At 38.9% G+C, this 15,737-nt stretch overlaps 1 protein-coding gene across 1 annotated transcript in view; it reads right to left on the bottom strand.

Moving 5' to 3' along the window:
- Nucleotides 1-3,350: 3,350 nt before the first annotated feature.
- Nucleotides 3,351-15,737, bottom strand: part of LOC106518449 (tyrosine-protein kinase fyna) — a 33,803-nt gene continuing 21,416 nt past the window's right edge. Inside the window, exons 4-12 of the mRNA XM_014009748.1 lie at nucleotides 14,470-14,568; nucleotides 14,212-14,315; nucleotides 13,032-13,181; nucleotides 12,764-12,928; nucleotides 12,341-12,520; nucleotides 10,820-10,896; nucleotides 10,293-10,446; nucleotides 7,487-7,618; nucleotides 3,351-4,820 (exon numbers count right to left, since the gene is read on the bottom strand). Of these exons, the coding sequence (XP_013865202.1) occupies nucleotides 4,612-4,820; nucleotides 7,487-7,618; nucleotides 10,293-10,446; nucleotides 10,820-10,896; nucleotides 12,341-12,520; nucleotides 12,764-12,928; nucleotides 13,032-13,181; nucleotides 14,212-14,315; nucleotides 14,470-14,568 (1,270 nt within the window). The 3' untranslated portion in view covers nucleotides 3,351-4,611. The remainder of the gene's footprint in view (nucleotides 4,821-7,486; nucleotides 7,619-10,292; nucleotides 10,447-10,819; nucleotides 10,897-12,340; nucleotides 12,521-12,763; nucleotides 12,929-13,031; nucleotides 13,182-14,211; nucleotides 14,316-14,469; nucleotides 14,569-15,737) is intronic.

Below are 15,737 nucleotides of genomic sequence, written 5' to 3'. Positions count from 1 at the left end.
GTCTGTCTCTCTCTGTCTCTCTCTGTCTCTCTCTGTCTGTCTCTCTCTGTCTCTCTCTGTCTCTCTCTCTCTGTGTGTGTGGAGAGAGAGAGCAGCCAGCACCTCTCTCCACCCGAGGCTGAAGGTCAACAGACGATCATGCTAAGCTTGCTAACTGTTCCACCCTCTGACTGCTGCAGGGGCGTGTCTTAGAGAGAGGCTTTTATACCAGAACACAGCCGCTGTGACGAAACCGTGGAGAAGACACGTCACAGCGGAGAGCCGTTAACCAATATGCAAATTAGCCTGCAGTACCACTGCTCCACCCAGATGAGCAGCAAAAACATGTTTTTAGATCAAATGTTACAGATTTGAACAAATACGCACAAAAACATCAAAATTAGCACAGAAATAGTACTATGTAACATTTTAGACACATTCTAGACAGTTTATCAGTTAAAAAAAGTTAATTTTGGGGTAAGTTACTCTTTAAGAGATGGAACAGTCTCCGTCCTCTCCATCCACATTGATCTAAACATACACCGTAAAAACAAATACAGTAACTTACTGTATTTTGTTTTACAGTAGCTTTAGTGTAAAATAAAAAAAACAGTAACTACTTTATGTACTGACAGTAAAACTACTGTAAAATACAGTAAGTTACTGGATAAACATGGTAAGTTACTGTAAATTTAATGATACATCATTTACAGTGTTTCCTTCACTCCTTTAGCGCAAGAACTCTATTTGGAAAAAACAAAACAAAAACAAGAGAGAGTAGAAACATTTTTGCGAAACTGGGTACATTTTGAATTACCCCGTCATCAACCTTTATATGTGTTTTATGTTTGTTGTATATTTGTTGTAGCGGGAGCTCTCCAGTTCAGCTGCAGCTTCATGCAGGAGGTGGAAGACGTTGCCCATCAGTGGTGTTGTGTTCTCCAAAAGACCTCAGCCTCCTCAGCAGGTAGAGTCTGATCTGACCCTTCCACTGTCTCAGTTAGGGCTGCAACGATACAGGAAATTCACGGTTCGGTTCGATACTTTAGTCTCACGGTTCGATATTTTTTCGATACAAAAAAGAGAAATTTCCATGCCACTTTTAACTTGTAATTTATTTATATTAATTATGAACATTTGTTTAACCTCAAAAGTACAGTTTTTAAATTAAATGTTGCTGAAACAGCAAGTTTCTCAGTGGATCTGCGCTCAAAACTGCAGCCTAGGTGGAGTAGTCGAACACAGATCCACTGATCCTTCAACACAGAGCATCTTCAGAAGACATGTTGATAAAGTAAATTTCTAAAATCTATTGTTCGATACAGCACTGTTCGATACGGGTACATGTATTGTTGCACCCCTAGTCTCAATGTCCATCCCCTGGATGTCCACTGGTGTCAGCGAGGTGTCTGCGGAGGTCCACCACCAGCTCTTTGGTTTTAGCAGCACTGATCAGAAGGTGGTTCTGCTGGTACCAGTCCACATAGTCCTGAGTCCACTGTGTGGACTCTGACTCGTCCTCACCTGTGATAAGGCAGACTATGGCAGAGTCATCAGAGAACTTCTGAAGGTGGCAGCCTGGGTGGATGATGGAGAAGTCTTGGGACGGTGCCAGCACAGTTCCCTGTGTCCTCACTTACTGTATACAGCCACTGAGGTAGTTCAGAATCCACTGGGACATTTGGTGGTCCACTCCAGACAGCTCCAGCTTGTCCCTCAGAAGCTGGTGTTAAAAGAATTGGAGAAATCAAAGAACATGATCCTCACAGTGCTTCCAGGCTTCTCTAGGTGGGTCAGAGCTCGGTTCAGGAGGTAGGTGATCATCCACCCCGATGCCAGCCTGGTGTCTTCATCAGACGTGACGTTAGGGAAACCGTCCTATAACTGCTGAGGTCCTTAGAATGTTTGGTCTTTGGCACCGGTACCACACAGGAGGTCATCCATAGTTGTGGTACTTTCCCCAGCTCTCCACCTTCACAAAGGTACTGTATGTAAAATACTTAAAAGAAATAACCAAGTAAAAGAAAAAAAATACCTGAACAGAAAATGACTTTGGTAAAAAATGAATTTCACTGATAAGAAAAGTACTGAAGTAAAGTTCATTAAAGTGTTCTCAGTAATCAGAAAAGTAAAAATATGTTTAAGTGTTGAATTTATTTTTTTAACCAAACTGGTTCCACTAACCGAGCTGAGTAAAAATCTTACATTTACTCAACTCATTTTAGTGGAACCAGTTCACATACTGTATCTTGGTTATGTCCGGATGCATCTCAGTAATCCAGGTAAAAAATCAAAAGGAAAAAAATTGTATAGGTCCTCTGGACGGGTTCTTCTCTAATGAAATGTTTCGTCTCTCTTCCAAGAGACTTCTTCAGTCTGAGAGTTTCAGGCAAAATTCAGGCTTTTGAGTCCTGCCTACAGGTGACTGATACTCACATCACATGGCTATCGTTCACACCTAATTAATACCTATTGTTAACAGGGGGTGAAGAGATATGAAATGTGAAATGTTGTATATGCTGTTAAGTGTCAGGAGGACTGCGACCAGTTATACATCGGGGAAACAAAGCAACCACTGTTCAAAAGAATGTCCCAACACAGACGAGCTACATCTAATGGCCAGAACTCTGCAGTTTTCACTCATTTACAGGCCAGCGGTCACTCTTTCAGAGATGAGGATGTTCTCATTCTTGATAAGAGAGGAACGTTGGTTTGAGAGAGGAGTAAAAGAAGCCATTTTTGTGAAGAAAGACCGTCCATCATTAAACAGAGGTGGGGGCCTCCGTTTTCAGCTGTCCCCCTCCTACAGCGCGGCCATTGGCAGTATCTCTTCACCCCCTTTTAACAATAGGTATTAATTAGGTGTCAACAATAGCCATGTGATGTGAGTATCAGTCACCTGGAGGCAGGACTCAAAAGGCTGAATTTTGCCTGAAACTCTCAGACTGAAGAAGTCTCTTGGAGGAGAGACGAAACGTTTCATTAAAGAAGAAGCCGTCCAGAGGACCTATACAATGTTTTTCCTTTTGTAGCTTGGTTAAGCAAATCCAACCCTTGATTTTTTTACAGTACATAAACAACTCCTTTTATGATCAGTTCCAGTTATATTTAAACTTGTTACTAGGTGTTAAATTTTAAAGTAAAGAAGTAAACGTACAATTATGTTTTGAATGTAATGAAACAGAAGTAAAAGTTAAAAAAATACTTGGTAAAATTACAAATCCTCAAAGAAAATTTGTTTAAGTAGTATAATGAAATAAATGTACTTAGTTACTATACACCTACACGGCTACGTGTAAGATTACAAGGTTTATTTAAAAAAGGATCATTATTTGTTTAGATCTTGGATCACTCTTAAAACCAGAACGATAATAAYTGCAAGATTGTTTATTTCAAAACCAGCTGTGTACAGTAGCAGACAGACAATAAATAATGAGAAACAAAAGAAAAAATAAAAACCTTCCCGTGTGCCTAATAAATTAGGAAAAAAGGAGATAAAAAACAAAAGTTATCATTCACTTTACCACCCGTGGAGAGCAACATAAATACACAGAAATGGCGCTTTGATCCTGAAGTGTACGTTCTCATCCAGAGATGAGCTCAATACCAAGTAAAAAAACAACAACCTGCAACATATAACACTGGTAGAATATTTAAAAAAATGCTCTTGTAAACATGTTATTCCAAAATACACAGAATGGAGGGACAAATACGAGTACACATCCTTCATTCTCATGGTGTCAGTGGCAGTTTGTTTGGCTGCTGAAAGCGAAAGGATCAGAGTTTGTATACAGCCTGCTGCCGAACATTAATGCAACATACACTGTCATCAGGACACTAAGCAGTCAGCTAAACAATGGTTTCAGCAGGAGAGGAAATCAGCCCCGTTTTTTAAACTACAGAAAGCTAAACTAAAAAGGTACGTTAAGCCGCTCTAAAATAAAAAAGTAATTGGCTGAAGCCGAAATGCAATGAATCCACTTAATCTCCGTGATGAAGTCGTACAGTTTGAGTTGGGGTGGATGAGTCGAGTTAGTGAGTAGAAAGCATGAAGGCATTCCTTTGCATTAGAAGAATATTACTAAACATGAAAAGGCAAAAACRGGTTTTATAAGTACATCTAAAGTTCCTTGAGAAGAGAAGAGAAGTTTTGTTATATTAGCCTTATATAAAAAAAATGTTTAAAAAAAAGGTAAGAGAACTCCCGGAAGATTTTTTTTTTAAAGAAATGCTTCGGTCCATAACATCTGTTACGACTTTTATCCTTCTTTCCTGCGAAAATCAGAACCAATAAATTTGAGAAATAAAATAAAAGAAGAAACTCCCACATATTCTTAAATTATCAAAAGGAATATAAAATTAAACGAACAAAAAGTTAAGTAAACAAGCAATTTATATTTACACTACATACAAATCACACAACAGAACTCATGTTGGTTTAATTCATTCCCTCCCCCCATCCCAAACCCAAAACATCCTTTCATTTGATGGTCGGTTTGCTGCTCCTCCGTCCTCCTTGGTTGGAATTCAATAAGTCAGTCAAAAAGCTTTTCTAAGATGAGAAATAAAAAATAAAATAAAATWGAACTGTGGTGCCCTCTGGTGGASAGCCAGTGTAATAACATGACTTGCTCAGAGGTTATCTCCTGGCTGGTACTGAGGCTCAGTGGCTGTGAAGTAGTCCTCCAAAAAGGCTTGCAGATACTCAAAGGTGGGCCTCTCCTCGGGGTCTTTCTTCCAGCACTGCACCATCAGCTCGTGCAGGGATGTGGGGCAGTCCTGTGGGCACGGCATCCGGTAGCCTCGCTCCACCTGCTCCAGCACCTCCCGGTTGTTCATGCCTGGGGGGGACAAAAGAAGGAGAAGATCTTTTTTTTTCTTAATTCTGATCAGAAAACAGTTTAACAGCTCTTTTTACGAAATTTTTTCTATTTATAACATGATTTATTGTGTTTTTCTATTGTCCCACACTGAAGGGGAAAGGGTGAAAATGTTTTTTGCCTGTCTGTGTTTGTCTGTTATCAAAATACCTCATGACCCACTACATGGATTTTAATGAAACTCACAGAAAGTAATCTCTGGATAAATGTCTACAATTAATAAACTTTTGGAGTCAACTCACCTCAAGATGGCCGGTAGAGCCAGCTGGTTTTAGAAAACACAAAAACAGCTAGAACTCCGCCAGTATTAAAAAATACTGGGTTAAAATCCGGCGTAGTAGTAGCTGAGACTCATTCACAACATTTATTCTGAGCACTARCCAATCGCTCAAGAGCTGCCTTTAAATCATGTAGCTACCTGTGTTTGTCTGTCTGTTAGCAGCATATCCTATGAACCAGAGCACAGATTTTAATTATGGTTAACATTTGGATACAACCAGATTCAAGATGGCCACCACAGCTAACTAACCCTAGCGAATATAAAAGGGCTACAGCTTAGTTGATTTTACACATTTTAAGCTAAAATTTGTTGTGGTTGTAGCTGAGAGTTATTCATAACTCATCTCCCAAGTGAAATTTGTTACACAAGAATTTTGTTAAGATTTTTAGCACTGACAGTTGAACCCAACTCATTTTGTCTGTAATCACTGGGTGTACATTAACAGCTGATCAACTTTCAATGTAAATTAAATAAAATATCGCACAAACAAATACGTACACTAAGTTGCCTTGAGGCCCAGGCCACCCTTGCAAAAGAGATCTGTGATCTAAATGGGATTTGCCATGTTGTTTTTATTTGCTGTTGAATAAAAGCAAATAAAAAGATGGTTGCCACAGATCAACTAAGCCAGGTTTATAGATATTAAAATGTGCTTTTAAAACTTTACCATTAACTACTGGTGTCAAAAGYGTTTGTCAGCAAAATATCTCAAGAATCTCTGGACAGTATTTAATGAATTTTTAGAAAGTAACCATTAGATGTAAATCTACAACTCATTATTTTTAGAAGTCAACACAGTTCATTATGAGAGAGGTTAGCCCACATTTGTTAAACTCAAGGTCTGCAGGCCAAATGTGGCCCAGCACTTCATTTTATGTGGGCTGCCTACACATTCTCACTCCCGACTCGTCACATATTGACGCTTTTCCAAAGTTCCCTCTGCGTCTTATTTTGACGCATCAGGTACCCCCCTCGCGTCAGTCCTTGACGCCCGCGGCTTTTCCGGGTTGCGCCACCAGGGGTCTTTGGGTCGGGGGTCTGAGGTTAACATGAGGGATCAGGATTAATGGTTAAGTTTAGGTACTGGGATCAGGGGTAGGATGTCCATGGTAAATATTAGGTAATTTCAGGCTTTGGAACATGTTGACGTGAATTTCCTACATTTTCTAAAAATGGTTAATTTTAGGTACTAGGGTCAGGGACAGGATGTCTAAAGTGAACAAAGGTAATTTCAGCCTTCGAAACGGTAGTTTTTGCGCATTTTCTACACTTTCTGAAAATATGGCAACAGATTTCGCCCCATCTCGTCAGTAACTGACGTGACGGGGGTACCCTGCGCGTCAAAATCGGACGTAGAGGGAACCTTGGAAAAGCGTCAATATGTGACGACATGGGAGTGAGAATGGGTTGGGGCTGCAAGCGCTTCAAATTTGTATTAATGTGCTTTAAAGCCAGTATTGACCATACACTACATCTCCCACAATGCATGTTGGTTATTTTACCTGTGAAATGACGGCAGCCCACCACCAGCTGGAGGTGCACAGGGTTCAAAAGTAGTTCACAAAATTTGTTGTGTAAAATCTCCATTTAGTAGCATTTTTGCTGGCTATTTTTGATACGGCCCGGTTGTTCTGGGAAGTGGTAATCTCCCACTTACAAGTCGTAAATTTAAACTGGAACGCCCCTTCCACTGGGACGTCCCGACCACCCCAGTGCAAAATTCAAGATGGCAGCTACTCACCAAAACTCAACAGTGAGTAAAACTCTTACTTTTAGTAGTATTTCTGTATTATTTGTTTCACATTTGGTCAAGCGTACACGTAGTACTTTTCAGTGTTCACATGAGGACGTGTTAAAACACTGTTTCTATGCAGGAAATACCACATAAAGCTCTGTTTGTTAGCTGTGCTCAGCCGGCGCAATGAGACAAGGAATGTGACAATGCCTGTTTAGTTGAAGTTAAACATGAAATGTTGAAGTTGATTACTTTGACGGCCACCATAATGCTCAAGTGGCTCTCGATGAAAATGTGTTTTGACACCCCTGAGTTAGCCTAACACAAAMATGGTTCTAAGTTAGTAAATTTGACATTTAGCTAAAATTATGTGTAATAGTAGCTGAAAGTCGTTCACAACACACTCTGAGAACTAACCCGTCTGGTGAGATCTTGCATGAGATTGTGAATAATGTTCTGATAAGTTTTGACCTAAACAGCCTCCTCAGCACAAGATWTTAGTTTAAACTCTGGTATGAAAAGCAGCAATGTCACATAAATTAATAATCAAAAATGAACAGTTAACAGGAAGCTTCATGTGACTCTAGAACCCACAAAGCTCTGCGGGCTCACCTGGATACGGCACTCTGCCTTTGGTCACCAGCTCTGTCAGCAGGATGCCGAACGACCACACGTCTGACTTGATGGTGAACTTCCCGTAGAGCGCAGCCTCGGGAGCGGTCCACTTTATGGGAAACTTGGCGCCTGAAACAAAGCAGGTAGACGATGTGATATAGAAATCTTTGRCAGTAAAATCGTGGCGACGTTTGTTGCTTCTCAGTCCCTGCAGAAACACTTAAAGAGTAAGTAGGTCAACATTCACCCCACAGATTTTTCCCTCTTCGGCTGTGGTTTTCCTCTCGCAGAGACACATATGGACATCATTTCCCACTGGGGAACAATTTCATTAACTTCCTCTGTTGAAGTTTGCTTTTGGCCCAGGTTGGACAACCATACRTTGGAACTGTTGTTAAATGAGCGACTGACTGGACGACTAATGAAGCTTGGAAGTTGCCTCGGCGAAGCTCGAGTCTGATTTAGTAAAGAAATGAATATTTTTTTGTGGTCTGACCTTTCCTTCAACAGAAACTCAAAGTCTGAATGCTGGGCAGCCTTCTGTCTGTCTTTGTATTCAGTTAAGGCTGGTGCCATGTTCCACGTGACCACACACTCCTATTTTCCACTGATTTCATCCAAACAAACCCACTCTTCTCTTGGTCAACACGTGAAGCTGCCAAACGTTTCTCCTGATGATGTGCCTCAGAAACACAACACGCTCTATAGCAGGAGCTAAAAGCTTTATTAAAGACATTATGACTGTGTTTGGATGGCACTGTATGGTTACTGTCAAGGTTAATGCTCAGAGTTTAAAGTGTGTGAAGAAATGTGTAAATACAACAAAAATTCTCACAAGAGTCGACTTAATAGACTTGAACTGTATCTTTCCTGATCATTACATTTTATTTTATTTTAATTTTTTAATGATTGTTTTTATTGTATTGTTGTTATTGTTGCTGCTGTTTTTTATGGGTTTGTTTATTGTGCATAATTTTGTACTGCACCTTGAACTGCTTTTGGTATGAAGTAGAGCTGGGCGGTATGACCAAAATTTTATATCACGGTATTTTCAACATTTACATCGGTTTCACGGTATATCACGGTATTTTTCTTTTCATCACAGSTCAGCTGATAATAAAATGTAAAAAAAACTGCTTATTAACTTTTTTCTTTTACTGTACCTCTGTCTGTGTCGCTGTTTCCCTCCTATGTGTCTTTTCTCTGACTRGTGGTTGGAGACAGTAGTCACGCATTTTGGTCCGGTCGTGAAGGAGGAGGGTTAAGAAAAGATTATTATCGGGTCTGTTGTTTTATGTTATTTAATAAACCTTATCAGGACGAGACGACTCACCTTGCATACCAGTCAACTCAACTCCGCTACAAAGCTACATCCCCTGGGCTTTTCACAATAAAAGCAYGTTAAAGTCTCCATGCGTCTCCACATCTCCACATTAACGTCACGTGTTAAATCTAACYGWGCACGTCACTGAAGATGTGTTAACTACATTAAGCGTTGGCGAAAACAGAATGKTTTTTTTAACGTCAGCCAATATAAGCRGAGGAATCGCCACCCGCCACTGCAACAAATTACTCCAACAATAACATTAGCATGCTAATGCACATAGCGGTACTGCAAAGAAAAGTGTACCCCGGGGAACAGTTCACTGGCGGCCGTGACGAAACGTTCTGCACGTGTTCAGGCTATTTAATCTGGTATGTTGGTACTCAGAAAATTCATATCATAACAAAAATAAAAACCGGTATTTGGTACGAACAGGTATACCGCCCAGCACTACTATGAAGGGTGCTTAATAAATGAAAAAATACTTAAACTTAAACTTAATGACTAATTCAGAGGATATTTACCTTGCTCTGCCTAAAGATGGGCAGCAATGGTTTTGCCTGTGTCTCGGTGCATATCTCCAGTTAACCTTTAGAGCCAACCCAGTTTAAAGGGACATGWTGGACTTAATATCTTCTTAATATATTCTCTATGCTACTAAAAGTTGATTGTGACACATGAAAACATCTAACTACCTAGAAATCTGTATTTAATACCTGTTTCACTTAARCACAACGMTATTTTGTTATCGAAGGGTTGCAATTGAGACTAACCATAGTATTAGTTTATTCGTTTCTTWAAAAAAAACTAATTCTATATACAATAAAAATACAAATCATAAATGAAAGGTAGCAGAAGACGAAAAAAAAAATCTTTTAAAACAGAAATGCAAAGAGTCACAGCTAAAAAGCTATAATGTGTGACAATAAATTTTGTATTAGTTTCTATGTTCTGCACAACAAATGGGTTGAAACGATCAAACGGGATACTTAGTAAATTAGCATCGGAGCACTAATGCCATATATAAACAGTGTGTCTCACCAGAAGTTACACTTTTATATAAGCTGTACTCTGACTACTTCACATTGTATCTTCAGTGTTTTAATTACAAAAAATGTTAGAGGTGTACTCACTTTTCAGAGGTGCTTATACATTAGCTTAGAAGCTAACATGAAAGCTAAAATGCTAAAGCTGTGGTCAGACTTCCATGAAGCTAAAATAGCAAAATTCTGTCTAATTTTTTTAACAGATATTGTGCTAGAATTAGATGTGGTAGTAGCTGAGAGTCATGCATGCCATTGTTTGAGATCTTGTGTGAAATTGTTTTTATTTTTAAAGGTTTGACCAAAATGGCAGTGGCTTAATGTTTTTTGCGCTCTGTAAATAAWTAGATTTAAGTACAGATGGTAAAAGAATAACAAAAAAGAAGCTATAGACTGATGTAGYAAGATCTGGTGGAACACAGTCCAGCACTCCTACCTTGCCTCGCCGTGTATTCGTTGTCTTCAATGAGTCTCGCCAAACCAAAATCAGCAATCTTACACACCAGGCCGTCTCCGACGAGGATGTTGGCGGAGCGCAGGTCTCTGTGGATATAGTTCATCCTCTCTATGTACGCCATTCCCGCTGCCACCTGGGAAACAGCGTAATTTTTTCCTCCCATTTAGCGTCACGTCATTAAACAGTTTCAAGGTCATCAAATCTGTGCTAAGAAAATACTTGTTAGACTCGATCCAGCATCTCAAGTTATTAGAGTCAAAATGATAAAAACAAAATCTTCAGTTATTTTTTTATCATCCAGTAGTAGTCAACAGACCTGCTGAATGAGAAAACAGCAGTTTACTATATACATATTGTACACAAGTTATCAGAGTATCAATGACTAAAAATGTACAAACTTGATTTTAAAAGACAAATTGGTAAAACTTGAGGAGGATCGAATGAGTCCAAAGAAAAATGAAATTCAAAGTAAAATACAAGAATTAGGCAAGAAATGAACGGCCCACCTGAGCTGCCATGTCCACCAGATTTGGCAGTTTGAGGCCTCGTCCCTCTCCGTCTTTAAGGAAATCAAGCAAACTTCCTGAAAATGAGACAAAATCTTTGTCAATATTTCTAGATGTGACATCACACATTAACTTTAACCGGCAGATCTCAAGTCAGATTTACAGAAAGTGAAGAAATAAATTGTCACCTGCTGTTGATTTTCTAAACTCAGAACTCTTTTTCTGAAAGTTTTTTTTTTTACATTTAAATACTTCTGTGTACTTTCTACCATATGTACCATTGTTAAAATTAACCATGGTTTTTCATGGTTCAGCTCATTCAGGAGAGGTCAAAAATGTGATTTTTTTTATCAACAAATATTTTAACAACAGAAATCCATTAAGATCTCTTATTTATTTATTTATAAGGACAAGGCACATTTAACAACATTTTAGCGATATAAATGCACGGAATGAGTTTGCTAACTAGATTACATTTGTTGTCCTAAACACACAGAAAAAAAAAACTTCATAAAAACAAAGGGACATTTAAAATGTGCTTTCACGGATTGTTTGCTGTTGGTCTTTTTATGTTACATTTAGCCATCAGTTTGTTATTTTCACTTTTTAATTACCAATTTGTTTCTTTTAGCTTCTATTGATTTTTTGCTACCTTTAACATTTAGTTAGCCTTTTGTTGCTAACTATTATTCTTCTTTAGTTTCTAGCTAGATTTTTATGGCTATTTTTGATTTTTACTCACACTTTGATATTTTTAGCTTTTCACTATCCTTTCACAGTTAGCCTTTAGCTAGCGCTTTGATAATTTTAGCTAGAATTTTGCAGATTAACTACCATTCTGCTACTGTTAGCTTTCATTTATTTTATTTTTTTGCTACATTTAGCTTTTAGCTATTGTTTTGTCGCTAACAACTATTTTTCTACATTTAGTTTCTAACAAGCTTTTCTAGCCTACATTTTACTAGCTTTGAACTATCCTTTTCCAAAGTTAGCTTTTAGACAGTGTTTTGATAATATTAGCTAGAACTTTGCAATTTTAACTTTTAGGCACAGTTCTGCTACATTTAACTTCTAATTAGCCTTGGGCTACATTTAGCTTTCAGCTAGTGTTTTGTTACTTTTAAGTAGTGCTCTGCTCCTTTTGGCTTTTATCTAGTATTTTGTTACTAAAGGCTGTTGGCTGGCAATTTGCTTATTTACTGTTATTTTATCAGGCAAGCCCCACTGAGATCTCTGATCTCTTTTTCAAGGGCGGCCTGGGACTGAAGGCAACCTGTTGTACATGTTTTGGGGGGGTGGGGGAAACCGGAGTACACGGAGAAAACCCACGCAAGCACGAGGAGAATATGCAAACTCTGCACAGAAAGACCCCAGGTCCGAAACGGGGATTGAACCCAGGACCTTCTTGCTGTGGGGCATCAGTGCTAACCACTGAGCCGTTGTGCTGCTTATATTAGGTTTTACCTTCAACTAATCTCTTTTTAGGTTTTAGCTAGTGTTGTACACAACCCTAGCCTGTACCTTTGCTCATGTACTCAGTGACGATGTAAATGGGTTCTTCAGATACCACGGCGTAGAGCTGCACCAGCTTATCGTGTCGGAGCTTCTTCATTATCTGAGCTTCCTCCAGGAACGACTCAGGGGACATGGTGCCTGGTTTCAAAGTCTTTACAGCCACCTTGGTGGTACCGTTCCATGTGCCTGACAAAAAACAAGCAGATACAGACTCCATCAAAATCCTGTTTTTAAAATATSTTATTATCTTAACTTAAATAGCAATGAAATGGTAAAAGGATGTTGTAAAATGTGTTTTGTTAAAGCAGTGTTTTGTTTGAGGGTCTTGGTCAAAATTGGATGCAGTTTCTCACTGAACTCAATCACATACAGCTGTTTCGCAACTTTGCCTACAGCTGTCCAACTCTTCTCTGCCAGAAAGATACACACCCATCCAGACTTCTCCAAACTGGCCGTTGCCGAGGCGTTTAACGAGCTGCAGAGAYTCCCTCGGGATCTCCCACACGTCTTTGGTTTTGACGGACAGGTCAGCGAGACGAGGCATGCCTTTGTGGCACGGCACGATCAGTCGGCAGCACAGCCCTGCAGCCCTGGCTGGAGGAAAAATATGGAAACATTTTATTATAAAGAAGAACAAAAAAGGACCCAGAACTGTCACAACAAGAGGTTTTTGCACAYAGAAGTGCAGCACTCTCACCAGAGTAGTGCTGAACCAGCTGTTGGAGGGTCTCAAACTGGGCCCTGGTGGTGATATAGTAGCCCCCATTGTCCAGTTTGCGTATCTTATAGTGTTTAACGTGGTCTCCCTTGATGTCATCCCAGTCCTGGATGGAAAGAGAGTAGGCCCCTGGAACAGAAGCAACACATACAATATGTTAACTAACAACCAAAAGTGTTAAACTTTATTGAAAAATGGAAAAATGAGCAGCTGGATACTTTATGGTGCAATCTTACAGTATATCAAAAGTTGCTCTGTTGCATGTTTAATTTAAAATGATTAGTTTCTGTTTGCACATTGAGGTGCTTCTATGTAAACTAATATTTTATTCATAATGGAACATTGTAAACATATCAAATGTTTTCTTTTATTAWCTGTGCCATTATTAGAAACAAATAATGTAATTTTATATTTGATGGCAGAAACATTTCTTTTTAAGTTTGGGCATTGGCAACAAGACTTTAAAAGTAAGCGTTATGAATAAGAAACATCTGGAGGAGAATTTTGCAACTAATTACATTAACTAGCAGCAGGTCAGTAAGCGGACTAAACAAGTCATTTTAGAAAGGCTGAATTTCTCAGGAGTAAAGATGGGTAGAAGTTCACCAGTCTACAAAAAATATTTTCAAAAACCTGCCCCTCTGATGGTATAGGGGTTCTTTTGTGCCTCTGGCATGAGCAGTTTAGACATCTGGAAAGGCACCATCAATGTAGAGAAGTATATACAGGCTCTTAAAAAATATGACCTCCCATTCATGACTTTTGAACAGTTAGAATCCTTTGTCAGACAAGAAAGCACCATTTCCCTCCTAAACCGCCAACAACTGGTCTCAGACATTTACAGATTGTTCTTGAAGGAAGAGGGGATGCTTCTCAATGCTAACGATCCCATGGACTTTATTTGAATTGTGTGGCTGTCATCAAATTGAAAATTGTCTACATTTTTTCTCTACAAATAATATACTTTCTAACTTTTGGATATGTTTACTGTCACTSGGAAAAAAATATATTGTATTAGATTTTCAAATGTTTGCATAGTTTATATCTACATTTTACACAACATCCCACCTTTTTTGGAATTGGGTTGAATTTGTTGTTTTAATCAAATGTCGTAAAACCTTGCTCCTGTCAGTGTGTTGCTGCTGCTCGCTGTGAGTACCTTTGGTTGTTTCGCTCTCTCGAATGAGGAAAGTGCCTCTGGCGTTGCCACCGGAAAGCAGCTGCCTCTCCGCGTCCTTTCGACCCAATTTACCAAAATACCAGCTGCAGGGGACGGAAAAATATCAACTGTGAAGTCTAACATTTGTTTTAAACCATTTTTTTCTGTAGTTTTTAAATTATTTAGGATATGCTCCCCGGTGATGGAGCTGCCGTGCCTCTCGGAATCTAGATGTGGATGAGAAAAAACTTCACTCACTCCTCGGCTTGGATTGAGTCCACCGGAGCTACGTAATTACTGGGAATGTATCCATTTCCACCTGTAGTAAGGGACCGAGCCTCCCACCAGTCTCCCTCACTGAAAAAATATTAAAAGATGGTAAATTAGAGGCAAACGTTAGAATAAACAACAAGATGGGTTAGTAATGGAACATTCTGGAGTGAGGAACCAATAAAATGGTAGATCAAGCAACTGAAAGGATTCATATAAATTTGTTAATTTACAGAGTACTTTGGGAATCCATCACTTTTGTAATGATGTGTGTGAGCTGTAATTTAGAATTGATTTTAAGTCTTTCTCTAATGGAGAACAACAGGTGGCGTCTGCTTACTCTTTGTTGGGGTTTCTTTTTATTATGTTTTTTTTGTGCTTTTTGTTGGGCTTCTCTGTTGTGATGTGACTTAAAGGCTTTGGTTTGATACATGTTTGTCAGATTTAGTTAAAAGGAAAGCACATCCAGACAAGGAGAGCAATTCTCACTATTTTCAAGAGATAAATTTTGTCTTAATCTTTGATGCACAAACACAAAATCACTGSAGAGCAGGGTCACTAACAAAAAGAGAGGAGAAATCAGAACTTATAGGGAAYGACAAGTCATCTTATCACTATAGCTAAATCAAAACAGATCTGTATGGATATTATAATGATGAAAACTGTCAGAAAAGAAACATTAAAGCTTATGTGTTTGATTAAAACAGTAGGCTTTTTCAGGAGACAGTACCATKAAATGGGCGAACAGCCTATTCTGTGTTACTGCGATCAAACACGCTTTCAGAGAACATCAATGTGGATTTAAAGAGGCGTGGAAAAAAGCTCAGCTGATGAGAGCAACAGGAGTCGACGAACTAATTCAGTCGTATTCACGCTGCTGCATACTTTAAGCCAGTCTTTGTGTCAATACAGTTTGTGTTTTTTTTCCTCGTCTGTGCTTATAAAGAGCAAGGAGCTTGTGGGTCTTGGAAAAAACAAACACAAAACAAAAACACACACCCAAAATTTGAATTCGAAAGGAACTGGCTATGGTGTTTTGACTTAAGAAACCCTCAGCTGAGTAGTCCCTGAAGGTGTCAGTCAGCACTACATCTAGGGCTGAGTGATATGTAGGGCTGCAATTAACGATTATTTTAATAATCGATTAATCTGTTGATTATTTTTTCGATTAATCAATCATTAAAACACTTAATTACATAAATATGAGTAGATACAAATTAATTTAATTCCTGTATAAATTAGGGATGCAAGTTAAC

This window comes from Austrofundulus limnaeus, unplaced genomic scaffold, assembly GCF_001266775.1.
Source record: "Austrofundulus limnaeus strain Quisiro unplaced genomic scaffold, Austrofundulus_limnaeus-1.0 Scaffold61, whole genome shotgun sequence".
Classification (NCBI taxonomy): domain Eukaryota; kingdom Metazoa; phylum Chordata; class Actinopteri; order Cyprinodontiformes; family Rivulidae; genus Austrofundulus; species Austrofundulus limnaeus.
This window is presented reverse-complemented; position numbering and strand designations above follow the sequence as displayed.